Source organism: Dryas octopetala, chromosome 9, assembly GCF_963921425.1.
Source record: "Dryas octopetala chromosome 9, drDryOcto1.1, whole genome shotgun sequence".
Taxonomy (NCBI): domain Eukaryota; kingdom Viridiplantae; phylum Streptophyta; class Magnoliopsida; order Rosales; family Rosaceae; genus Dryas; species Dryas octopetala.
In genome coordinates this window covers 5,372,008-5,400,000 of record NC_141374.1, presented here as the reverse complement: position 1 = coordinate 5,400,000, position 27,993 = coordinate 5,372,008, and the positions used below count along the sequence as shown (strand labels likewise).

Below are 27,993 nucleotides of genomic sequence, written 5' to 3'. Positions count from 1 at the left end.
TACGCACTCTTTGGGTTTTTCATGATAAAAGCTCTCAAACTCTCTGGGCAAAAAAAAAAAAAGCTCTCACACCCTCTCGATCCCTCGATCTGCTCTCTCTCATTCTCTCTTGCTCTCAAACCCTCTCTGCTGGTCTATCTCCTTCTCTGGTGCTCTCTCTTTCTCACAAACCCTCTCGATCTGTGCTCTCTCTGTCTCTCTCAAAGCCTCCTACACTCTTAAAATTAAAATGCCCAAATCGAACTCCACCTCCTCCCTCAAGAGATTAGGAAAAATCACCGTCCTTTCAAAGCTTTGCGTGAGTTGCAGAGCCTTTGTGTTACGCTCTCACCCATTGTGGTCCTTTCATTCCCATTGCAAAGGACCCATCAGTATTGTCCTCTCTGAACATTGTGGGTAACTGCCTAAGGTGCGTCTGTGCTTTTTTCATAAGCTGAACTAGGGTTTACAAATTTGTTGATGATTTAAGGTTTATAAAGCAATACTAGATTTTTGACTTTTTCTGAATTTAGGGCTTTTATAGATTTCATTCTCATTTGATGTTTTTTTAATTTTTTTTTTTCAATTTCTTTCTCATTATTTGAAAATCTGAAGGTTATGGTTGAGGTTTAAATTTATTCGTTTATGTTGGAACTAACGGTATCAGTGCTATTAAGAAATCACACTACTGCTAAATGCTTTTATTGTATTATTATAGAAATTCTGTGAATCATTTTTCAAAGTTGTATTCAAAACCTCATCTGTAATAGACATTACCTACTCAAACACATACCTTACGGTTATGTGTTATTATGGATATAGATCTACAAATTTTGACTCATGGACATTTGAGCAGCTGAGAACGATGAGCTTTGGGGGAAACAACCGCGCACAGCTTTTATTTAAGCAGCATGGATGGGCTGATGGAGGCAAAATTGAGGCTAAGTATACATCAAGAGCTGCTGAGTTATACAGGTAGATACTTTATATATCAAATTGGATACTTCATGTTCTTTATATCAATTCAGTTTTTCATTGATTTCGATAGTCCTAATAAATTAGCTAAAACCATTGTATTTATTCAATTATTTTATCTTAATTTATCTTTTTGATTTCTTGTAGCTGCTATATGCTAATGATTATGCATGTTTTGTTCTCAACACTCTCACTCTATTTCAGGTAACTTCCAATATAATATCAGTAAAATTTAGTCACTTATGAATGATTATTGCAATTATCATTTCAGTAAATGTGTTGTTCTTCTGTATTGAGAACTAAGTACTCTTATTTTTTCACAGGTTTATCTACATGAAATCAAAGAACTGACTGATCCAAAAGTTGGTGAGTCTCTCTCTCTCTCTCTCCCCACACACACAGAAGTTGAGCATTACAATATGAAAGTTGGTTGGACTTTTTTAAGACTAAATATTTAGCTAAAAGGATTTTGTTTATATTGGTAATTAACTTAGTTTTATTTTAAAGTATTATCAACTTATTATATGAAGCTTAATCTTGGATTGTCATATATCAAAATTTTCACCCTTATGTTGCTCATGCTAAATAGATACTTTTAAATAGATACTTTAATGTGTTTTCAGCACTTAATCCCAATAAGTGGATTGAATTTAAGTTGCAAGACACTTCAAGGGTTAGCCACAATACTCAATTATTCAGGTATAGCTCCTAGACTCTCTCTCTCTCTCTCTCTCTCTCTCTCTCTCTCTCTCTCTCTCTCTCTCTCTCTCTCTCTTTCTCTCATTCGTTTGCTTACTCACTCATGAGGTGAAATGGGGGGTGGGTTAAAAATTAAGTTGCAATTTCTATAACCAACTCAATCTGGTCATATGAAATCCCAACCATTAATGACTATGTTATACACATGCAATTAGATTTTTATATTCCTAGTAACAGATTTCTTGTAGTTTTCTCCCAAAATTGGCAGATTTACGTTTGATCCTACTGCCAAGTTGGGTTTAGATGTTGCTTCATGCATCATTACGAGGTATACCTTGCTGTTTATAAGTAACTCTGCTTTGTCATGAAGTTCCAATTTATAGGAAGTGTATTACTGAAATTAATTTTTCTGATGTGTTCTTCTAACTCTAGGGCTCCAATAGGACAAGATGTTGAAGGGAAACCAAAATATGTCATACGCCCGTAAGTCTTTCTGTCCAAGTGTCAATATGCTTGATTTTAAATTCTTGGAACTTGATTATGTAACTTTTGAGTCCTTAAATTTTATATTGTTTCTACTTGCATCTGTTTATATGAGTTCTTGATTTACTTTCCAATTTTTTGGTTGATCTTAAGGTATGCTGTCAATAATGATCACTTCTGCTTTGGTTCAGATTTTTGAGGATTCATCGATTTATAGATTTCAAGCTTTGTTCATTTTATTGAAACTGTGGGCAGGTGTATCCAGTAGGAAAAATGAGTCAGGAAAATTTTCATATACTTGGACAATAATTATTGAAATAGGATGATATGCTTTGCCAATAAAGGAAAACACATAAGGAAAAATATAGTTTTGATGCTAATTGATCAATAAAGTACTTGAGAGCCAGGAAATAGCAATTTCATGTTCCAAGAAATGTTCTTGAATTAAAAGTTCTGAACGGTCCTTTTTTGTCCAGGGGAGCAACTCTTGTACTTCCTGACATTAGAGGGAGCAAACCAGGGGATGAGAGGTTAGTCAGCTAATGGTCTACTGAAAACATGCTTTCCCATCATTACTTCTAGTTTCGGAACTAGTAATACTCTTTCCAGTGTTTCTGTTGTCATTGTGCTTGTGTTAGTTGTTGCCCGTTCGTCACAATAAAAAATGTACTGGTATATGCGAACTGCTTGGATGAACAATATGGTGAACATTTTTATTATTCTTTTGATCCATGGAAAAGAATCTTCATCTTCGGGTCTTTTTTTTTTTTTTTTTTTTTTTTTTTTTTTTTTTTCTGGGGTAAAATTATGTTTATTTTGCTTATTTTGGGTGGGTGGGGAAGGGAAATGTGGTGGATCAATGAAGGTAGACTAATTTCTTGTGAAAAAAGGTAGACTGATGACCTTCTCTTGGTTGGATCTACATAAAGGTTTTGGCAGGCAACTAATTTAACTGAAATTTCAGGAATTTCGAAGAGATTTATGATGTCGAGAAGTTTATAACCAGCCTGGATGGTGTGGTCAGAGTAGCAAAAGAACGACCTGCTAAATTATCATCAAGGAATATTGCTGCTGTGAAGGTTTGCATTTTGGGTTGAATTTTATTTTTAATTAGTACTCCATTTCTGCCTTGTTTCAGTGGGAGCGGAGGAAGGACAACACTTATACCCAAGAAGCTAGATATCAATGAAGTCCGGGCTAAATGGGCAAACTTTGTGGGGTAGTATATGTAGACTAATGTTGGATTATTGCATATATGACACCTTTTTGACTTGATTTTGTAGGCCATGTGTTTAGTTAGACTAGCTTGGAGTATATATATGATTGATTACTTTGTTAGATTAGCTTGGGGATATTAATGATTGATAGGCTAGCTTTGCTGGATAATACTTTTGATATATGGCAGCAATTTGGTAGATTAGATTGATGCTTGATATTTTGGAAAGGCATATATGGAGGGTTTTTGTGTATGGCATGGTTGGTTTTGTAAATGGAATTGGGTTAAGGCATATATACAATTACTATCTTGAAATATCTTATATTATTTGGTATTTTATAAATTCCAATTCTTTATTATTGTGAATGGTATTTTGTAAATGTATAATTTATTAGGAATGTTAATTATGATGGGAATCAATTTGGAACAATGGTTGTACCAAAACAGTCTATCTCATCAGATTGTGCATTTTTGTTTATAATTGCATTGTGGTCAAAGACAATTGGAAGCTTCTTAAAACAGATGTAAACAGGCACATTATACAACAATTTTTCGATCAAAAGCGTGGTCTATATTCTTAACTTACAATTGTTCAATATCAGAAACCATTGTCTAATCCATAAGCATACCATACAAACCTTAAAAAGCCATTGTGCTAAATGCCTTCATACAACAGTTTCTAACTCAAAACCGATGTACCAAATAAGTATATACAATGGTTATATGGTTAAAACCTGATGTTTTTAATGCATTCATACAACGGTTTCATGTAAACAACGTAGTATGAAAGACCTATAGACATGGCAGTATACCTATTTTCAATAGCCTACACAACGGTTATTAACAATAAACCGTTGTTTTAATGGCTATTTCACCTCGTGTTTCTACCTAAAATAGTTGTAAAACCAATTCGTTACTTAACATAACCGTTGTTTAACATATATATACACATCGGTTTTTAAATATAAACCGATGTTTAAATTGGCACTCAACAACGGTATCTTCCAAATCATTGATTTTAAAGGTTGTATATACAACGGTGGTACATCTATAACCGTTGTGTAGGTGCACCAGGACAACGGATTTTATCCGTTGTCTATTGGGGGTATGAATAGACAACACTCGATTAGACGACGGTAAATTATAAACTTAGACAACGGTGAAAATCCGTTGTCTATTGGGGGTATGAATAGACAACACTCGATTAGACGACGGTAAATTATAAACTTAGACAACGGTGAAAATTCGTTGTCTGATTGCTATTTTGTAGTAGTGTGTACATTATGACGTTTGAAGTCTATAAGCAAATTACAACTTGCACCTTCTAGGTTTGACTCGATTTTTAGTCTGTCTGATCGCCAGGTGAACTATTAGTTGATGACGTGGTAAGACTGGGTGTCAATTAACAATTTACCTGACAATCAGATAGATAGATGGACCACATTGTCATCAATTTCAAATGTTAGGATGTGATTTGAAAAAATTGAAAACATAGGGACCAACTTGTAAATCGAGTCAAACCTAGAAGGTGCAAGTTGTAATTTGCTCTTGTATCTATGCTAAAAGGCGAGGAGCATTGCTTAAGGTGACACTGAGACAAAGGTAAATTCCAAAACCTTGTGGGGCAAATTCAAAAACCGAACTGGGTTTAGACGTGACTTTGTCCAAAAAAATTTTTAAGTCCTTGCGAAAAATCCTTCGAGATGAAGTATTCACTTGTCAAAATCATATGTAAAATAGTTTACAAATTGAAGAGAGAAGTTTGATAGTTTTATGTTACTACAGTAACAAAAATGGATGTTCATGGGACAAACGTCCATAATTTTGACCAAATAACCTCACTAATTAACTAATATTTCGACATTCCAGTCAAACACTATCCAGAAATTATTGCATAGGGGATAAGGGCGGACCCAAAAATTTTTCTTTGTGGGGGGGGGGGGGGGGGCCGAGACAATAGACACTAACTAATATTTCGACATTGAAAATTTAAAATATGCACACTTAGAAATGTGTTTATTTTTACAATATTTAGAAGACTTATTATTATTTTTTTGGAGCATAGATCTATCTCTATTTCCATCCTATCCCCTATGCAATAATTTGTAACCTTGCTTAATTTGTAACCTCTCTTTATGCAATATAGTGAGATATTTTATAAAAAACTTGAACATAAATACAATTAATTCATTTAAAAAATTATAAAAAGGAAAAAAATACAACTTTATTAACTTCACACTTCGCCTTCTTCCCTCAATCAAACTCTCTCTTCTATGTTTCTTTCTCCAACCTCACAACCAACATGAATGAGGATAAGAATATATAAAACAGCAATCAGCAACCACTTATACCCATAAGATTACTTCATCATCACTTCCATTTGCCTTCTCTTCTGCTCACTAGTCTTCATCATCATCTCCCCTTTCACTAGCCAAAACATCTTCTTTCTAAGCCAATGCTCTAATCTAATTCTTTAAGTTTCCAAAATTTTAGCATTTAGAGAATTAGAGTCACGCGTGTTTTGCCTCTGCAACTTGCCACGTTGCTCCTATCAGCCTTTTTTGAGGCAATTTGTCAAACACTTTGCCCCCACCCTTCAACAAATTGTTATGTTGTTGGGGGAAGCTTATGGATGTGGTAAAGAATGAATTAGGGCAATTGCCTTCACTGGCCCCTCTATAGGCTTGAGCCCCCGATCTAGTGTCGGTGAGGCCGCTGATGGTGGAGAGGAGAGAAAGAGGTGTGATCAAATCAAGAGAGAGAGAGAGAGAGAGGTGCGATGGGGCGGAGTGGGGTGAGATTAGAGGTGTCAAATGGGCTGGGCCGACCTGAGCATGGCATGGCATGGCAGACGCGATTAAATGGGCCGGGCCAAGTCGAAGGTTTTAGCCCATCGGGCACGACACGGCAGGAGCACGACACGAGCCAAGCACAGACACAAAATGGGCCCGATTTAGGCATGACTCATTTAACATTGTTTTTTCCATTTTTAGAGAATTTTTCAGCAAGAATATTCAATTTTTAAGAAAATAATGTTAATATTTAATTATAAACAAGAGAAAATATCATAATATTAGTTTGATCACCTTAAAAAATAAAAAGACAAAAAAGTCTGTGGGCTAACCCGTTTAAGGCATGGCAGGAGCACGAATGGTTTGCGGGTCATGGGTTGTGCCGGGCCTATGTCTTAATTATATGCGTCAACCTGAGCACGACATGAAAACACGATGAACTCAACTTAAACGAAATCTAATGAATTTCTCTACTTTTGAGATACGTAAGTCTCTGCAATGCCCCTGGCCCGTTTGACAACCTTAGGTGAGAGAGAGAAAGAGAGTTGGAGTGGGAGAGAACAGAAACTGAAGGGAGAGAATAAAAGTCACAATGGCAAATTTTGGCCTTTGATAGTAGTATTTCTATCAAGGGTATTATAATCTTTTCAAGTAAAAAAAAAAAAGTTAGAAGAGTAAAAATTTTACAAACAAGGTTAAACAAGTAGGAACAACATCAAAAAAGGCCATTTAGTGTAATTTTCCCTTTATTTAATCCCATCAGTATGAAATTCTTATATATCTAGGTTACCAACCCGTTGGAAGCTCTTCTATATAAGTCCCTCTCTGATTATTCACAAATTTTCTCTCTAATTTTTATTTTTTATTTTCAGTTTAATGTCTTTTACCAACAAAACAACTTTTCCGTACTTAATCTCTTAAAATTCTATATATACTAAACGCGCAGATGGGCGTTACTGTAGATAGCCTGTAGCTGGAAAGGTCTGTTTGGCCCTTCAGTTTTTTTTGCTGTGTTGGTGGGGGTTGTAATATTCGGGGTAAGTTTGCCCTTTTTTCGTCTTTTCACGGTTTCGTGGTTTTTGCCCTTTTCTTTTCCGTTTTTTTACGATTCCTGCCATTTGTTCATGGTTCTCTCACATATAAATTTTTTTTTGATCTGATTGCCACTGTGCAATTATTGAATTGGGCCTGCCCCTTTTGGTAATTCTGCCCCGTTTGCTTTTTGGTTTCTGGGTGTGAGGGAAAGGTCTATTTGGCCCTTGGGGTTTTTTTCCTCTGTTGGTGGGGGTTGTAATTTTCTGGCTAAGTTTGCCCTTTTTTCGTCTTTTCACGGTTTCGCAGTTTCTGCCCTTTGGTTTTCCATTTATTTACGATTGCTGCCATTTGACCATGGTTCTCTCGCATATTTCATCTTTTTTTATCTGATTGCCGCTCTGTAATTATCCAATTGGGCCTGCCCCTTTTGGTAATTCTGCTCCATTTGGCTTTGGCTTTCTGGGTCTGGTCGGTTTCCAAGTATGCAATTCTTTTGTAAGTGGATGAACGATGCATTCGAGAGAGGCATTTGCTAACGAGATTTGCATTTCGTCGTCGCGCGAATGGGGTGGGTGAAGGGTTCAGACTATCATGTCGTTGATTGACGTTGGAGGTAAGGTGTGCCACAAGTTTTTAAAAGAAATTTCCTCTTTTAAAAAAAAAAAAAAAAAAACGGTGATTGATAATAAGAGATGTTCCAGGCTCTGCATCCGAGGAGATAATCACTGTTTCATCCTGATCTGGCGTTGCGATCATCGTTGATTTGTGTTTGCCATTGCGATGGGTGAATCTGTCCGTCCGCTGGTTCTTCAACAGATAAGTCTAATTTCCATTACAGTGGCTCTGTTTTATTTATGTCCTTCTGTTTCCTTGCTTTCTGTATTTCTTTTGGGTTAATGTGATTACCTCTCAGGGTTTGTGAGTTTTCGATTGTCTTGGGTAATTCTCTTTTTAACTGATTTTGTTTGTGCTGCATGATTGTTTGTTATCAGTTTTTGTTTATCTTGCAAATTGATGTTATTGCTATGCAGTTATATCGATGGAGTTGAGTGCTATGACTCATTGTCTGATTTATTTTGCTTTTGTTCTTCTATCACTTTATTTTTATCTAAACCTCCAGATACATACCTTTTGTTCATATGGGAATTTGATGGCCCATATAATGCGCCATCATCTTATTTATGTTTTATGAATATATACTGAATGTATACGGGTTAAGGGGTTGAAGAGATGAAGTGAAGTAAATGCATATACTTAATTTCATCCACATCATAAACGGTTCTCTTCATATATGTATTTAGTTTATTTGATTTCCTTGATTATCTTTGACTATATTTTTACAAATTTACAACTGTTTTCTTTTATCTTCATTATTTATCATTTGTTTTGTTTTATCTTCATTTTTTATTATTTAGAATTATCGTTTCTTTTATAAAATATCATTGTTCATTGTTCATGATTTTCTTGGTTCTATAGGTTTTTTTTTCTTTCTATTCCTCCTGTGGTTCATTCATTTTAATTTGTTCTTATTGTTTAATCCATTTCTATGAGAGTCATTTAGTGTGTTTCGGCTTTTATCATAGGTGTATTATTATTTTTTCTTTTCGCTGGAACTTATTGACAAACCTTTACATGAAAAATTCTTACTCTGGAGGTTGTGTCTCTTTTGGTTCATCAGTACAGTAAATCTTTTCGCACAGAATATATGGCACCCAGGCAATATCTTCGCTATCAAATTCACTTTCTTAGTTTTGTGCTGCTTTACATATCCAGTGATAATTTACAACTGCCTTTTGGGTCATGCTACTGGCGTGTGTGTGTATTTTATTATGTTTATACTTCTGCTAATATATCTTTTACTTTTGTCTAGGGACATAATATACCAATTGTTCATACAGTAATTAAAGTGAGAATGAATGAGTTACTTTTTTCTCTTCTTTTTCCAGTATCATTATTAGAGACAACCAATGGTTTATCTATTTTCCAAACTATTCCCATTTATGGGTCTATTTTCATTCTTATATCTGCGCACAAGTGAACATTTGACCAAAAGGGTGTCCCCTATATGACATTATATCACTTCCCCACATCTTAGTTTATATTGTATTTAATGTTCATGGTCATTTTGTAGTACGTTCATCAGTGCAAAGATATTGGAGAGGTTTGTATCATCACAAAAGGTACTTTCTTTTTATCTACATAGATAGATTAAACCATTTTAATTGGTGTGTTCCTATCAATTGTTCTCAATAAATTCTTTCCACTTCAATCATTCTTATATATAAAAAAAGAAACAAGGTCAAAGAAAACAAAAGTCTTGCACTCATTGCATGATTGCATAGTAATACCTGATTAATTTATATTCGTGTGTTTCAATAATTTAGGTTTCCTTGATTTTTTAATAATGTATATTTATAATGACATAACTTCAGCTACAACTCAACGTTCATAGAAGCTAGCAATTAATTTTAACAGTCATAAACCCATTTGACTAGATATCTTCATTGTTATGAAATGCATGTACAATCAACTATTGTAAACCAGCCCTGGATTAGTTTGTGTATGATGTTAAGTGCATCAACTACCTAACACATACATAACCAATTTTGATGGTTTAACAAGATCAATCATATCTTCATAGTATTATTATTTCACAGTTAACATACTTGAAGAGTTCCATGGTTACGTTTTCCTTCAAATAAGGACAATGCTATGGAAGCTAACAATCACATTTCTATCCTTAAATATGAAATCCTTAAATATAAACAAATGCTTATTAAGCAATTTGAATAAACCAAAACAAATTAGTTTGGAGTTCTGCTCAAAATTATTTTTTGGAGCTGGAATTCAATTACTATTTTTGAGACATTTATGTTAATTTATTTGGTTTCAAATTTATCCTAAAAAAAAAGTTAAAACTATCATTCAATGGCTTTTTGTTTGCCTTCACAACTGGCATTAATTTTTTTGGTCGCTGCAGCTTTGGTTAGATTCATTTAATCTTTAATAACTGTATACATTTTATTGACTTTGTTTTTCAGATCAGTATTCAATTTTTTCAAAGTTTGTTGATTGAGCTTTTGTCAATTGTGACATAGGTTCTCTTTATTTTCTAATTTGGAAAATAGAATTTGATAGTTTCTTTTTATATTGTTATGGTTTGAATTTTTTAATTTATTTGGTGCTATTATGTTTCATAGGTACTATTGTCGTGCTTTTGCAGCGGTCACCATTGAACTCAAGTTTAAGGAATTCTGTTAGGCGAGAGGTTGGTTTCTATTCAATACTTTTTAAAGATGTACATGCACATTCATCTGTAAAACAATTCAATGAATCACCCTTAGTATTGGTTGATGTGTTATTTCACTCTAAAAAATTAAACTATGATTATGTATTGAGTTAACTTCTGTTACCTTATGCATATATATGGTTGTATGAACTGGGTTTTTAGCATGCCTCTATGTTTTTGCTGACATTTAGGAGGTGTACATCATTTTCTACTCCATGGTACTATAAAATCAGAAATAAATGCCTGCGTGTTATTGCAGATCTGGAAAATGTTTAAAATGTGCAAGAGGCCATTTATTTTGTACACAGCCTATAAATAACGTTGTCATTACTATAAAATTCTTTTGAAGATATCGGTTTTAACACTTTTACTATATACTGATATATAGACCAAGGCATTTAATTTGGCGCTACAAATTTCAATTGCTTCAATCCATTTTCAATTCCAGGTTATATGTAAGGCTGCTTTTGAAAGTACATAAATCAGTTAATCAGATAACTATGTATGTCAGGCAGCAACCCAAAATTTTATGAATCCATTATATATTATTTCTGCTTTTACCAAGTTTCTTTCTAAAGAATAAAGTTAATAAACACATAAATATATTGTATTTCTTAAATCGTTGATCACATAAGCAAGAATAACATTGTTTGATGGTGAATATTCTCTGCATTATATATATAACTACAAATTTCAATTAGTTTGATCCCTTGAAGGGTTGGTTATAACTATATATGCTTCGTCTTCGAAGTAGGCAAACAAATATCTTATTGTTAGAAAACATTTGTTCAAATTGTTTACCAATCTATTTAATTTTTTTAGGCAGCAGGTCAGTTTCTATCAAATATGTTTCAATTGTTTGGTGAATTTTTTTTTTTCATCAAAATGTAAAAGATCAGTATGATGGTTCTTAATTCTTTGTACTAATATTGTGAGTGTGTTTTTAAAATATGAATTTTACAATTTTAACTAAAAGGATAATTTATTCTGTGGATGTTGTTGTGTTTGCAGTGCAAAGGCTGTGGTGAGATTGTTTTCTTGGTGTTTCTAACTCTATCAAGCAATAGGTGAGTTTTTATTAAGAGGAAATTACAGATTTGGTACACTTATTTTATACCTAGTTCAATTTTGGTCCACGATCTTTTTTAAGTTCTGTTTTGGTCCACTAATTGTTTCATTTGTTCAATAAAGGTCCAGATTTGTGACTTTAAATCTTTTGAGTTGTGTTTTCTTCAATTATAATTGAAGTATAAGTTATATTTCATCATTTCTTAGTCATAAAAACAAATTTGGAGTATTATAATCTAAGAGAATTGAGATTTGGTGAAATTTGAAAAATTGGCAGTTTTGGGTACCCTACTTTAGGGTCAATTATCTTGAGTTTTAGAACTTCAATTTGAATGATCTTTATATGGTTGTAAAGAAGAAATGCATAGCTTTAAAACAAGTATATATTTGCTGAATTTGGGTGAGATTTGATAGGGTAAAAAGCAGGCCAAATTTGAGAAAACAAATCTGGACCTTTATTGAACAAGTGAAACAATTAGTGGACCAAAACAGAACTTAAAAAAGATTGTGGACCAAAATTGAACTAGCTATAAAATAACTGGACTAAATCTGTAATTTCCTCTTTTTATTAAATATCTTTCAATTCCTCATTTTCAATTCCAGTGTTCAGTGAGCTTCAAAAAAACAAAAAAATGAACTTGGTAATTTTCATGAACATTGCTAATATGAACAAATATAAATTAGTATCATGTCAGTCACTGAAATTTAAAAGTCAATACGCAAATGTCTTGCATCAAATTTCATCACTCTATCACACTTTTTTCATGCATGCATGTGAAAGTCCTCCCAAAATTTTTCATTAATCTCAATGTCATCGTAAGGTCTTTGCTTCATGTCAAACGTTTGTCTGATCCAGTGTTTCCAAAGTCCAAACTCCTCATATTCTATGTCCATTGTAACAAAAACTTTTTTTTACTTGCTCATTTAAACATTTATACAACCTGTTCTTTGCAAATATCAATTTAATTTATGGCATAAAAAAAATACCAATGATCAAACTGAGTATCAAATAATTTAAAAATAAGAAATTATCATTTATAAAAAAAAAATTCACTCTTAAAGTTGTCAAATTTCTGCTTTGTAGGAATTCCTTTCCTGCTTTTCTTACAGTTCTGCGCATTAAGCAAAAGGTAAGTATCTGTTTAATCTTTTTTCTAAATATTTTATTTGCAGTATCATTACAATGTGCATCTCTTATTTTTACAAGTAATGTATAATTTAGAGATACTGTTATATATTCATACATTTTTTTTTTCCAGCCATCAATCTACTGCTTCCAAAATTTTTTTGAATGCAATGCTTAAAAAGCCTAGGGTGCGTGATAGAACTTTAATAATAGAACAAAGCCATAGTTCCAATATATCAAGTAGCATTGAAATAGCTAGCAAACAAGTATGTGATACTGATTGTAGCAGTGCCTATAAAAAAAAAACAAATAACTCAGAATAAAAGACAAAAAACTGCTGATACTGGATTGTCTAGCTATGTAAATGCACTTGAAACAAGCACATATCAAATGCTTCTAGATCAAGTGGATTCTGATTCTAATGCTTTCATCTCTGATGAAAGTCATTTCGATTCTGGTACTGGAGTTTCCAGTTCCTCAATCATTTCTGATTCTCATGTTTTAGTCTCTAATCAAAGTCACTTTGATTTGGCTATTGGAGCTTCGATTTCCATACCTATTGAAGATAGTTCAAATCACATGAATAGGGGTCAGGCACATTATCATAAGCAGAGACAAAGTATGTTTTCTTTTTTGTTCGAATTTTCTTTCCAATTTCAAGATTGTTGATATATTAGTCATAGTTTATAATTCTGATTTTCCCCTCTTTTCTGTGTGTCATTTTTTTTAGGCACTGTTCACGAATATGTTGATTTTGGAGATAAGAATTATAAATGCATTTATTGTAATGCACTATTTTGGTTAAATGAATCTATTCTAAGAAAATCTAAAAAGAATGAGCCTCTATTCACTCTTTGTTGTCAAGAAGGAAAGGTCAAACTTCCAATTGTCAAGCCAACACCCCCTTTTTTAGACACTTTACTTAATCCTGCTAAAGGGCAGTCAAGTTTGGCATTTAGGGAGAACATTAGAGCATATAATTCTATGTTTGCATTCACTTCAATGGGAGCCAAAGTTGATAGTTCCATTAACAATAGACCAGGCCCTTACATCTTTAAAATTAGTGGTCAAGTTCATCATCTAATCGGTTCATTAGTACCACCTGAAGGAGAATGTCCAAAATTTGTCCAACTTTATGTTTATGATACAAATAATAAAGTAATTAATCGCCTTAGTGCTGTTAACCGTCTTCAAACTAATCAAAAGTTGGATGACAATATTGTTAAAAATCTCATCAGGATGTTTGACGAATCAAATGAATTGGTTAAATTTTTCCGCACAATGAGGGACAAATTTGAAGAAAACTGTCTTTCTAATGTCAGAATCAAATTGTTAGCTAGGCAGCCAAATGACACCAAACAATATGAACAGCCAACATGTGATGAAATTGGTGGTCTAATTGTGGGAGATATAGGACTTTTTGATTCAAATAGAGATATAATAATTGAATTGCAAGGTGGAGAATTGAAAAGGATAACAAAATTACACCCAAAATTCATGTCTTTACAATATCCTATTCTCTTTCCCTACGGTGAAGATGGTTATAGGCCTGATATGAAATGGAATAATATCTTGAAAAATCATCAAATGAAAAGAGGTAGAGTGCCTATGAGAGCTTTTATCGCTTATCAAATTCAAGAAAGAGAACTTGAGTTCAGTACATTGTTAAAGGGTGGAAGATTATTTCAACAATTTTTGGTAGATGCTTATGCAACACTTGAGGAAGACAGATTAGATTATATTCGAAAAAACCAAAAAGTACGTTTTGAGAAGTGAGATATTTAAAGGCATTTATGATGCTGTTTCAAAAGGTGATAAAAATGCAAATGATATAGGTCAAAAAATAATATTGCCAAGTTCATATACTGGAAGTCCTAGAAACATGATAAATAACTACCAAGATGCTATGGCAATTTGTAGAAAATATGGAAATCCTGACCTATTCATTACATTTACTTACAATGTAAAATGGCCTGAAATTGTTAGAGAATTGGATAGAAAGCCTGGCTACAAACCAGAAGATAGACCTGATATTATTTCGAGGGTGTTCAAAATGAAACTAAGTGATATGATTAATTATATCAAATCAGGTAAACCTTTCGGAGACACTGTGGCAGGTACAATTTACAAACCTAGGAAGCTTCTTTTAATTAGTTATTTGTTTTTTCATGATAATCAAACTAATTACACTTATATTTTTTGAAATTATTGCAAACAGAAATCTGCGCAATTGAGTTTCAGAAAAGAGGATTGCCTCACTCTCATTTGTTAGTTTGGTTAGAACAGCAATATAAGTGCACTTTGCCAGTAGATTTAAATAGCATAATTTCTGCCGAAATACCGGATAAAACTGTGCATCCAACTCTTTACAATATTGTGAATCAATTTATGATTCATGGTCCCTGTGGAGAATTGAATTTTGAATCTCCTTGCATGCGAGGAGGTAAATGTTCCAAGTTTTTCCCAAAGCAGTATAAGAGCGAAACAGTTTTGGAGACAGATGGCTTTCCTGTGTATAGGCGTCGTGAAAATCCAAACAAATTTGTTTTAAAAAATGGAATTAAAATTGACAACAGATTTGTAGTTCCTTATAACTCAGAATTATTATTAAGGTACAATGCTCATATCAATGTTGAATCATGTTGTCAATCAATGCTCATAAAGTATCTTTTTAAGTATATAAGCAAGGGTTCAGATAGAGCTAGAGTTGTTCTTGAAAATAAACCAGAAGATGAAATCCTAGCCTATCTAAATTGTAGGTACATATCTCTGTATGAAGCTGTTTGGAGATTGTTTCAATACCCTATTCATCTTAGGGAACCTGCTGTCGAGCGATTGCCAATACATTTGCCTTTAGAGCAAAATGTTGTTTTTAGCGCTGATCAATCACTTGAGTCCGTAGTTAATCGAGAAAGTGTTCAAATGACAATGCTTACAAGTTGGTTTGAAGCAAATAAAAATTATCCTCAAGCACGAAATATATGTTATGCAGAATTCCCTTCAAAATTTGTGTGGGATTCTCGCAATAAAATTTGGAAACCTAGGCAAAGAGGAACATCTTTAGGTAGAATTGCTTATGTTCATCCTGCATCTGGTGAATTGTATTATCTAAGGATGCTTTTGAATTTGCAAAAAGGTGCCTTAAACTTCAATGATATCAAAACTGTTAACGGCATTCAACATTTGTCATATCAATCTGCATGCCAATCTTTAGGTTTATTAGGTGATGACAAAGAATGGCTTCAAGCCTTAGGAGATGTTATTAGTACAGCAACATGCTCTGAATTAAGACAGCTATTTGTTACAATCATTTTGTTTTGTGATGTGGCCAATCCTAAACTACTTTTGGATACTCATTGGCAAAGTATGTCTGAGGATATTTTGTACAAAGTTAGAAAAACTTTTGACATGCCAAATCTAATTGTGCCACAGTGTGAGCTCAAAAATTCTCTTTTGTATGAATTAGAACAGCTTTTTAATGCATCATCTAGCTCTTTAAAAAATCATAATCTTCCACTGCCTGATGAAAATAAGATGTTAGAAATAAAAAATAAACTTTTGAGAGAAGAGCTAAATTACAATATTCATGAATTACAAAGTGAATGCTTAAGCTTAATCTCACAACTAAACACAGAACAAAGAAATATCTACGATTCTGTCATAGCTGCTGTGAATGAAAAAAAACCAGGCTTATTTTTTGTTTATGGACATGGAGGAACTGGCAAAACTTTTTTGTGGCACACAATTATAACCAAGCTTAGATCTGAGAGCAAAATTGTTTTGGCTGTTGCATCATCAGGAATAGCATCTTTATTATTACCAGGAGGTAGAACAGCCCATTCTAGATTTAAAATTCCATTGAATGTTACAGATTCTTCTATATGCCAAATCAAAAAAGGAACACATCTTGCCAAATTAATTCAAAAAGCTGATTTAATTATTTGGGATGAAGCACCGATGAATCATAGATATTGTTTTGAGGCATTGGACAAATCATTGTGTGATATCTTATCAGAAATACATAATTCATGTAATACCAAACCATTTGGTGGAAAACCTGTTTTGTTAGGAGGTGATTTTAGACAAATTTTGCCAGTAATTCCAGGGGGAACAAGAGAGGAAATAGTGGATGCCTGTCTTAATAACTCTTATTTATGGCCTTACTTTAAAATTTTTTGTTTGAAGCAAAATATGAGATTGTCAAAAAAATATTTAGACATTAATGAAAAGCAAAGAATAGCAGATTTTGCCAGCTGGATTCTTAAAATTGGAGATGGTCAAATGAATGATATAGATGATTTAAATGATGAAGAAGCATCTTGGATAGAAATCCCTGAAGATTTGCTCATTCAGCCATCTAAAAATCCCATCCATTCAATTTTCTTGGCTGCATACCCAAATTTTGACAACAATTTTGAAAACATTGCTTATCTAAGAGAGCGCGCCATCATTACTCCTAGAAATTCAACAGTTACAGAAATAAACAATTTTGTCATAAATTTAGTACCTGGAACTCATCGGACTTATATGAGTTCAGATTCTTTATGCTCATCATCTAGCAATTTTGAAAATCTTAGTCTAATGTATCCTGTAGAATTTCTTAACCAACTTGAATTTAGTGGTCTGCCTCCACACATTTTGACATTAAAAATAGGTATGCCTATCATGTTGTTAAGAAATTTAAATCAATCCTCAGGGCTTTGTAATGGAACGAGATTAGTCATTACTCAAATGCTTGATAGAGCCATTGAAGCAAAAATTGTCACTGGTAATAACATTGGCCACAAGGTATTCATACCTAGAATTATTCTTTCTGCCACCGAAAAAAAATGGCCTTTCATTTTTAAAAGACGTCAGTTTCCAATCAGGTCATGTTATGCAATGACAATAAATAAAAGTCAAGGACAATCTCTGAAAACAGTTGGTTTGTATCTTCCACAATCTGTGTTCACTCATGGGCAACTCTATGTTGCATTGTCTAGAGTTACATCTAGGCAAGGACTGAAAATCATGATAGAAAATAATGGAGAAGCACCAAATAAATTTGCTAAAAACATAGTGTACAAAGATGTTCTCCAGCCTTTCTTAACAGGTTAAATACACTATGGATATATTATAAAATAATCTCATTTTATTCATACATATCTACTGTTAGAAACATTTCATTGTTTTGTTTTTTTTCTAAGTGACAATTATCTTATGTTTGCAGATCTACAGCACAATGAGCCTGGTTCCAATCCGCAATCTAATACCTTTTGAAGACAATAAAAAAATCAGGGTCCGCATTTGCAGGCTTTGGAGACCAAGGGCATATGCATCTCAAGACCAGTTTGCTGGCTTGCACTGTGTGTTGGTGGATTCGATTGTGAGAAAATCCTTTTCTTATACTAATTTATTCATATTATTCTTCATTTTCAAATGCATTAATTTACAGTCATTAATATCTAATATATGTTGCATTCATTATCCTTTCATCAATATTTACTTTTCATTTCTGTATGTTATGAGTGTTTGTTATCCATGCATTGTATGAATTGTCTTTGTTATTCATTTTCTTTCTATTTCACTTTCATTAATGACATTCAGTTGAACTTTTCTTTTTCTAGATTATCATAGCAAACCTACCTTAGCATTTTACTTACAATTGTGTTTCATTTAGTTTATATTTATCTATCAACTCAACTAATATTACAAAACATAAATTAATGATCTACCTAGCTGTGATAGCATATAATTAAAATACACCAACTACAATACAATGGCCCCGCAAAAATTTAACCAACCAAACATGCTATTTACAGTCTATCCATCATACTTTACTGATTAATCCAATTCATACTAAATTTGCTGCAATGAATAAAATAAATTTTCTTACATCAATTTTTGTCTCATGTCTGCAAAACCATTATCAAATTTCATTAACAACTATAACTAACTTATTCAAATTATTTGCATTGTTTCATATAGCCTGACCCATCACATATATCTATCAAACAAGTTCTATTACTTATTAATCATATCCTTAGTATTAATTTCGCTCATATATATATATATATCTATACACATGTATAAATTAACTCAATCATTTCAGCAATCATAAATATATATGTATAATACTACCTGACAATAATGCAACTTCAACATCACAATCCAATCACTAACTGAATCAAAATAACTTTTCCAAATTTTAACTCTTGCCAGAACAATTCTACACAAAAATAACTCATCTCAACTAGACCCAACTAAAGCACCTTATGAAAAAGGAAGGCTAGATAAGATTCTAAATACTTTTCTGCTGTAGAGACACTATCAACTAAAGCAAACAAAACTGCATTTCGCTTTTTCACTTGCTTATTAGTTAGTCCACAACTAAACTACAATTCACTTTTTCACTTGCTTATTATCTACAATACTATCAGATTTTCAAAATCTTCTATGACTACGAGAAGTATACTTTTTATTCGCTTCATTACAATTCACTGCAAATCTACCCATGACACAAAAAAATTCATCTGATGAGATTACTTTCTACTCTATTTATTTAGTGCATTGTTAATCTTCATTCCGACAATCAGTTTTGCTATTGCATGCCCCTCATTTATTTCAAACTGCTCCCCTGTTCCAAACTGACCCATGAATAACCAAATTAAAAAAATTTACAATTTATAAATTGATGACACAACAATTTTCTAGCTTCATCACCATACATTGTCCATGGTTGGCAGCATCAACTGTGCAATTTACAAATTAATTTATATTGTATATTTATACAAATTAACAAATTTGAATTTTCATATAAATGTAATACACTCACTACACATTTTATAGACTTTTAGAGCATTTCCTAACCTTTGTATGTATCTCTGCATTTTAAACACTTCATGCATCCACATTTATCCAATTACATTGGTGCACATTTTTATACCTTTTGTTCCAATCAACAATTACGCTTCTTTTTTAAAACCTTACTCCATATTTTATAGCTCTTTTATTCCATAATCATATTAAACCTACCATCAATTAATTACAAAATTTCCTTATAATTAAACTTCCTAAATTACTAACAATTTAGAACATCTTAACAATTTCAGTCACCAATTTCGATTTTGCTAACACTATCAAATTATCTTTCTATACATTATTCTAAAATTCTCAGCTTAACTTCATTCCTCTATTCAAATTATATTGCATTCCTTTAATCACTAATCATTTAAATAAGTTATAATAAGCTCTTATAAACAACTGGCACTTAAATTAATATCGATTTCAATACGTTTGATATGTACAATTTATACCGCAGGTATAAATGTAACGACCCGACCCAAAGTTGACTTTTAAAATAAAAGGGCTTTTGATTTTGACTTTGGGTCCGTTAGATAGGTTTCGATGCCACGATTTCATAGACACGTAGCACGCTTCGATCCGAGTTACGGTTTGGAAGATACGGACATGTGAAGTAAGGGGCAATTTTGTAAATTTATAAAAGTGGGTTTTAAAACCCCAAAGGTCCAGAAAATTCGGGACTTTCTCTCTCCTCTCACGCCTCACTCTCTCTCCCTGTTATCTTTCCCCGACGCCCCTCCCCTGGCACACTCTCCTCTCCGGCCTGCTTCCCTCGCCGTCCGGCCAGGAGACGGCGACGGCACCACCTCAGCCTCCCCTTTTTTTCTCTCTCCTCCCCTTTTTCTCTCTCTCTCTCCTCGCTGGTTTTTTTTTCTCTCTCTCCCCCGTGATCTCTCTCTTCGACCCTCGGTCGTCCAGCGCCGGATTTCAGTGATCTGACCGGCGTTGGACTCGCCTCCACGCCGCAAACCTCCCAGTGGGGTCTGATCAGCCAACCAAGCCGCGACGGCGGCGCAGCGACGCCGTTTCTGAACGAAGCTCTCAACGGCGACTCGATTTTTCCGGCGAGTTCGAGGCCGACGACCACTTGGGTTCTCTTCCCCAGGCTCCGGCGAGTCTAGCAGCGTCACCCCCTTGCTCCGGTGATCGCTCACGGCGGCGAATCGACGATGCAAAGGCCGGCGGTTTCCGCCGTCGATTCCGGCGTTTCAGGCGAGATTTGGCCATCGACTCAGTTACGAAAATTGACCCTCTAGGTACGGGCTATCTTTCCCCTAAGGTGTGTTTTCCCAATTTTGAGAAATTGAAAATTTGATTTTAGGGTGTTTGTTATATTTCGAATTTCTTGAAATTGGACTTGAATTTGAATTGTTTTTGCGCAATTGAAGGTTTTATTATGCAATTAGAATTATTTGGAGTTGAATTTGGGTATTCCTAGTTTTGTGCCGCTGCTGCCACCGTTAGCCCGCCCCTCGTGGCGGCGGGTTGGATGGTTTCTCGTATTTTTCCACTTTCTTAGGGTTCTAGTAGCTTAATTTTAGGTTCGGTGACTATCTGGGATTATTTTTGTGTGTTGTTTATGGCCGGGCAGCCACCGTGTGTGGTGGTTGGCCGCTCGTTTCGGTTGTTTAATAGCTAGTTAAAGAATATAGTGTACATTGTTGGTTGTCTGGTCTTAACAGGTACATGGGCTCGGGAAATCTCATTCTCGATGCCGTTATACTGTCGGATTTTGTATCCGAGCAATGGCACCGTGAAGGGTATTTCGATCTTTTACGTAGTTAAATTGTGAGTGAAACGTATCGGACTTTTAATGTAGAGTACTGTTATTGAATGGTCTGTTTTGTGTGATTGTTGCTTTACGTTAAAGAAAACTAGGTGTACGATTTTGAGTTAGGAGAATGAATTGATGAGGATTCGAGGTTAGGGAATTATTTAGGAATTATAGGGTTGCCCGAGAATAATTGCTGGATTAGAAAAAAAAACACTTATTGTCGAGGATTAATGAAAATGATTAGGTAATTATCTTACAGAATAATCAAGTTACTTTTGAGGAAGCATTTGGTATGATTTGAGTGACAAACAAGTGTAAGGTCATGAGCAAGAATAAATTTCGGAAGGGATTCCTTGATTCGGCATAGCTCGGAGTAAACTGAGAGTAAATGTTTAAAGAATAAATTGTCTGACAACAAGTGTTGATGATGATGCATGTGTAGAGATGAATCTGAGGAGAAATACATGAGGCATTTAAACATTGTGATACAAGGATGGCTATGAGATGGTTCTGAGAATGATGTGATTGAGAAGTGGCGAGCATACCTGCCTGCTCGTGCATTGATTCGCTCTGCACGAGAAGTGGCGAGCATTCCTGCCTGCTCGTGTATAGATTCGCTCTGCACGAGAAGTGGCGAGCATACCTGCCTGCTCGTGCATTGATTCGCTCTGCACGAGAAGTGGCGAGCATCCTGCCTGCTCGTGCATTGATTCGCTCTGCACGAGAAGTGGCGAGCATTCCTGCCTGCTCGTGTATAGATTTGCTCTGCACGAGAAGTGGCGAGCATACCTGCCTGCCTGTGCATCGATCCGCTCTGCACGGGAAGTGGCGAGCGATTTACAGTTTGTGGAGTGAGATTTTGGTTGTAGAGTATAAATTGTTCTTCAGAGGTCGATTTACAATTTTGAGGGGATTGAAAAATGGATCTGAAGGAAGAGATTTTGAAGGTAGTTTGAAAGCTAGAGGATTTCAAAAAGCGACGTGAGTGAAATTAGATAGTCTATTTTCGTTGCTTTGTGTGCTTGCGTGCATTTGTTTGCTAGGATTTGGGCTGGCTAGGACTTAGTAAAGTTTAGGCTTGAATCTTGAGGAATTATGTTTGTCTTGATGCTTGGATGAAATTATTATGCGATTTGAGAAATTATGAGTTTTATTGTGGATTATTTTTTTAGCATGGGAAATGAAGAATTATTTGAGGATTATTGCTTAAGTCATTTCACTCATACGAGCTCTAGTGAGCTTACCTGGTTGATTGTTTGAATGACCCGGTGTACCATGGACATGGTGCAATGTGGTTGTAGTTGTTTTGCAGGTTAAGCAGGCTGAGGAAGCAGTGGGGAGAAGACGAGACAGTGGGACTTGGGAGTTTTATTTAATTGTTTTCACACAATGTTTCGTTTAAATGTTTTTGGAAAAATTATTTTAGTTATATTTATGTGCATGGCTCAAAGAAAAGAGAAAACCGATTTAAAAGGTTGATATTTCAGTAAATTTTTTGTGGGCCCGAGGTACGAGATGTTTCAATAAAACATAAACTAACATCAATAGCCATTTAAAAAGTACACCAATCAGAAACAAATCCAAAATTCAATTAGTTTCCTTCTCTAATTAATTTGTGTTTTTAAACATTTGTTCCTTTATTTTATTTTTTTGGTAAACCTTAGAACATGACTATACTTACTGATGATTCTGAATTTTTTCCACTCATTTTCTCTAACACATTTCAAAAATTTTTATTTTATTTTTCTGGTAAACCTTAGAGTTTATGTCATTCACTTTATTTGCTCACCAACCCTATCTTTTTTTATTAAAACAAGGTACTCTTAGTAGGTAACTCCCACTTTAAATTCCAACATCTATCCTGATATCTTCTCAACTCTATACTTAACACACCCTCTAATCCAATATACTGATATACGCAAAAAAATCTTTAATTTCACACTACAAATTTCAATTAGTTCAATCCCTTGAAAACTTGGTTATATCTAACACTGCTCTTAAAAATAGCCAAACCAATCAAATAACTATATATCTCAAGCCCTCAAATATTTAAGAATCTCAAATTTTATACATCCATTACATATTATTTCTGCTTTTAGCAAGCTTCTTCGTAAAGTTCAAAGTTAATGAACACATAAAGATATCATCTTTCTTAAATACCTGATCACATAACCAACAATAATATTGTTTAATGATGAATATTCTCTATATTATAGATATAATTACAAATTTCAATTACTTTCATTGCTTAAACGATTCATTATATCTAAGTTTCATCTTCAAAGAAGGCAAACGAATCAGATGACTCTATATCTCAAACCCTCAAATATTTACACCACCAAAATTTTATAAATTGATTGTAATAATATGTCTGCTTTTCACAAGCTTCTACATCAGAATAAACTTAATAAACACATGAACATGTTCTCAAATCGATCATTCATTTTATCATTACCATTCTTATATAGTTCATCTCATTCCTAAAAATAAAATCATTTAATCATCAATATTATCTATATATAAACATTGCTACTTCACTCACTACAAACATTGTTGCATTCATTTTCAAAACTGATTCATTAGGTTTCTCAACTGAATTCTCAAACTTAAAATGGACTTGCAATCATTTCAAGAATGACTTTAAGTCTCTTAAAATAGAGATTACATTTTCTGCTTTTCTTTTTTTCTATGCTCAACCATACTCTACAAAAGTCATTCCACTTTTTCCCTTCTTATATACCTTATGATTTAACTATGTATCTATTCTCAACAATTTTACACACCAAACTTACTTTTGTTCATTCATTATTATTAATATTTAAACTTTTCTTTCCATGTATTCATCATTCAATTATTTTTTTCCCAACCTTTTTTTTTCTCTCACCATGAAGGGAGATGCAATCCAAGCAACAATTAAGGAGATAGATTATGATATTGTTAGTCCAAAAATTGAAGCTGGGTGTGTTTATGAAATTTCTCATTTCCATACTGTCAACAATCGATCATCTTACAAAATTGTGCCTCACATTGGAATGCTCATCTTCAATGAGAGGACAAATTTCAAAAAATTGACAACCATTCAGCCAGCCATCCCAATCCATCGTTTCCACCTCCTTGACTACAGTCAACTTCCATCACGGATCAATGTCCATACACTTCTTACAGGTAATCATGACACTTAATGTCATAGTTTTGGTTACAAATTTACTTAAGTTCAATTTGCTAATTCTCAGTTGCATTATTGGCTTCAAGATACAATAAATTATTTAACTTTCCTCACTTTGTAATGCTATCAAATACAAAATTATGTACTGTCATTTGATTGTGCTACCTATATTACGAACATATCAGTTAATTATTTGCTTTTATGTTTTTTCCCAACTATCAAAATGCAAATTATCATTTAATTATGAATTGTTCCTGATAGTAACATAATAAATGCATAGCAAACTATAAAATCAGTTCTCGTGGGTTTAAATCTTCACACTGGTGAAACATCATTTGAATTTAAAGATCTTTCAAATATCATTTATCCAATTTCAAATCATTCAGACTGTTGAACATCTCATCCCAATAATTACCAGATTTAATGGGGCGGATAATTGCTATCCAACCTTTGGAACACATGATGGTTGACAACGCAAGGATTGAGAACAAGTGTGAAATTCACATAGAGAATATGAGGTACAATCTTAAAAACTGTCTATCAACTTTCAAATTTTTCACATTAATGCTTACACATGCTGTTTTATCTCTATTACTGTAGGAGAAATGAGATCAGGGTTACACTATGGAGTGATGCTGCCAAAGACTTTGATCATGAAGCTGTACAACAATTACCACCACCAGTGTTCGTTGTTTTCACCAGTTTAAAAGTCAAAGAATACCAGAGTACGTAATTAAGCAGTTGCTTTATCCTTTTTCCTATTCAATTTATTTATAATCTTATAGTAAATATGATAAATTCACCCTCTTATAAACATGTAGAAAAACCAGTTCTCAGCAGCACCAATGCCACTGCAATCTTCCTCAATCCAGAAATACCAGAAATTGATTCCTATAAATTGGCGTATGATTCTTACACTTTTCAGTATACAAACATTAATTTTTTTGCTTTTAATTAACAATTTTCATTCTTTTATAAATATGAAACATGCAGTTTTCGTGGTTTTGCAATGCCTATCAACATCTTGCCACCTTCCACAGCCCCGCGACTACCTCCTCAGCAGCTAGAAACTACTGACAGATTAACTGTCAAGGCTTTGAATCGTCTTGATCCACAACTTTGCAAGGTAAACATTTATCTACAAAATACATTTAACAATTTTCATGAACTTTATTTTCCTTTCTCATTTAAATTATTTTAAACTCTTATTCTTTATCTCTAAATCTAATGCAGGATAAGATTCTTACCTGTAGAGCTACAATCACACGTTTTGACACACATGCTGGATGGTGGTATAAAGCTTGCCCAAGTTGCTACAAACAACTGAGAATCACTGCTCAAAATGACAAACTCATCTGCCCAAAGCACAGTGCAATCAATCCAATCCCTTGGTAAAATTAACAACTACTAACTTGGAAATTTCTTTACATGATTTATACTAATTTCAACAAGTATACTTGACTGATACAACATCTAACAAATTCAATTTACAGGTTCAAAGTAAGCTTTGTGATTGCAGACCAAAGTGATGTCACCAATGTGATTGTGATTGGAAAACAAGCAGAACAATTATTCCGGGTTTCATGCTACAATCTGGTTGTTGAAAGTGGTTTCATTGATCAAAACCAATTTCCAGAGGCGCTGCTTCGCGTGAGAGGAAAGGCAAAAAATTTTCAGCTTCGATTTGGAACCCTGAAGAGTGATTTGAACAGGAATGACCTCCTTATACATGTTGTGTTTGACGAAGAACCCCTTTTGATTGAATCATCATCAACTCCAGCTGCTGAGCAAGTACCCACTCCAACAGAAAATCCATTACCTGAAAAATTGCTTCTCCATAGCCCATCACCTTCTACTAAGATAGCTCCAGTTACACCCATTCCTAGCTCATCCACTAATTTGAGGAAAAAAACAATATCAAAAGGCAACCTCACAGTGAGAAGAGCTCTTTTTAGCGCTATCAAACAACGAAGGAAAAAACACCAAAGGTTATTACTCTTCCAATAAATTACATTTTTAAATATTCTTACTCTTTACCTATAACTTACACACAAACTCTAATACATATTAACATCTTTTCATTTTTCTTATGCTTTGCATCTCATTAAGTGTTCATGAAAGTGGAGAAAAAGCTGAGAAAACTGATGCTCCAAATCCTCCAGAACAATCTGATTCAAGTTTCGACAATATTCCACTCAGGGAATTGAAGACTAAACCAGCAGCGAAGAAAGCTAAAATCAGGTTTGGTTTTTCGCTACACAATACTACACACTCTTGAATATATGTCCCTCCTATTTACAATTGATAATTTATTCAACTGCAATTAAATTATCTCATTTCTAATTTTTACACATTACATTAGATCCAACCTCATTCAAAACAAACATAAATTTTGTTTCATTCACAATATTCCTCAACTGAACCATCTTAAAAAAACATAGAAAAAATAAATAGAAATAAAAGAAACTACAAGTTTTAACACTATGTATGTGTATGTATATTTTGTAAACCATTCTCGCTGCTTTCACAATTCCAAACATTTATACTCTGCTCAATATATCTACCAACAAAATTGTTCAAATCAACTTGCAACCAATATACCAATATACCAGACAATTGTATAATTTCTTTCCATTTAAACCATCTCTTTTCCATGTTTCTTTAAAATAATTTAGCTGCTATATAAAATAATCTAATTATCAAATAACTAAATCTATACCAAAATATATTGGATAACATAAAACACACAACATACCTTCTCTCAACTATCTACTTTAGATCAAACGTTGCACAATTTTCTTTCTTAACTAAGTGCTTTAATAATACTACTTACATTCATTCATTTATCTTTTACTCTTATTTACTTTGTCATTAGTTTCGAAAAATCAATTCTTAATCTATTATGCAAAAACAAACTATATACTCTCCTAGACAAATTATTTTTAGGCCAACATTGTTTTCAGAAAAAACCATATACTCCACATTATTTTCACATACACAATCCATTCAACCCATTCAATTCCTGTTCAAAAATATGATAATCTTACTCAAAAATTGAATTCATATTACTTTCAACTGCCAACTGTTGTTAACTCCACACAGTCATAATTTCACAGTTCATGTACATCTAACAAATGACATATTCTAATTTTCCAGCAAAACACAGGAGCATCCACCTGCAGGAGACAGCAAAGAGGATGACCAACCACCCAATGCTGAACAAAAATCTCCTCAAACCCATACATCAACCTCTGCAGATTCATAAAACAACTCTTCAACAGTGCATCTTGCTCTTTTTGTTATGTATCACATACAATTCTATAACCAAGTGTTGTAATATTTTTTGCATGCTGTTTGCTTTATTAAGATAACAACAGTATCTTAATATCACAACCAGCGTAAAAAAACATACTATCAACCATCATTTTGTAAGTTTAAATGCATCAACAACATTGATGCTACTGTTTACAAATATGTTTGTTAAATTTTGTTAAGTTATTTCAACTTAAAACTCCAATTCTGCACATTTACCATATCTTCACAATTTC

General features: G+C 33.6%; 1 protein-coding gene and 2 long non-coding RNA genes across 5 annotated transcripts; all 3 read left to right on the top strand.

The window, feature by feature from the left end:
* The first annotated feature begins 38 nt into the window (after positions 1–38).
* On the top strand, positions 39–1,306 carry LOC147273380 (uncharacterized). The gene is made up of 4 exons (XR_015119610.1): positions 39–409; positions 836–954; positions 1,102–1,158; positions 1,278–1,306. It is a non-coding gene; the product is annotated as an uncharacterized LOC147273380 (long non-coding RNA).
* An 11-nt stretch (positions 1,307–1,317) lies between these two features.
* Positions 1,318–3,674, top strand: LOC147273379 (uncharacterized). 3 transcript variants are annotated; one of them, XR_015119608.1, is made up of 5 exons: positions 1,318–1,653; positions 1,902–1,981; positions 2,086–2,136; positions 2,613–2,666; positions 3,275–3,674. It is a non-coding gene; the product is annotated as an uncharacterized LOC147273379 (long non-coding RNA). The 3 variants fall into 3 exon arrangements; XR_015119609.1 differs by lacking the exon at positions 3,275–3,674 and adding an exon at positions 3,101–3,134; XR_015119607.1 differs by lacking the exon at positions 3,275–3,674 and having other exon boundaries at positions 2,613–2,902.
* A 6,759-nt stretch (positions 3,675–10,433) lies between these two features.
* On the top strand, positions 10,434–27,724 carry LOC147273378 (uncharacterized). The gene is made up of 13 exons (XM_086228214.1): positions 10,434–10,447; positions 11,480–11,535; positions 12,621–12,666; positions 17,872–18,027; positions 24,171–24,444; positions 24,864–24,963; positions 25,046–25,170; positions 25,267–25,348; positions 25,439–25,571; positions 25,679–25,836; positions 25,939–26,433; positions 26,555–26,686; positions 27,602–27,724. The coding sequence occupies exons 4-13, from the start codon at positions 17,884–17,886 to the stop codon at positions 27,708–27,710; spliced, it is 1,752 nt and encodes a 583-aa protein (XP_086084340.1). The 5' UTR covers positions 10,434–10,447; positions 11,480–11,535; positions 12,621–12,666; positions 17,872–17,883; the 3' UTR covers positions 27,711–27,724.
* The last annotated feature ends 269 nt before the right edge of the window (positions 27,725–27,993 follow it).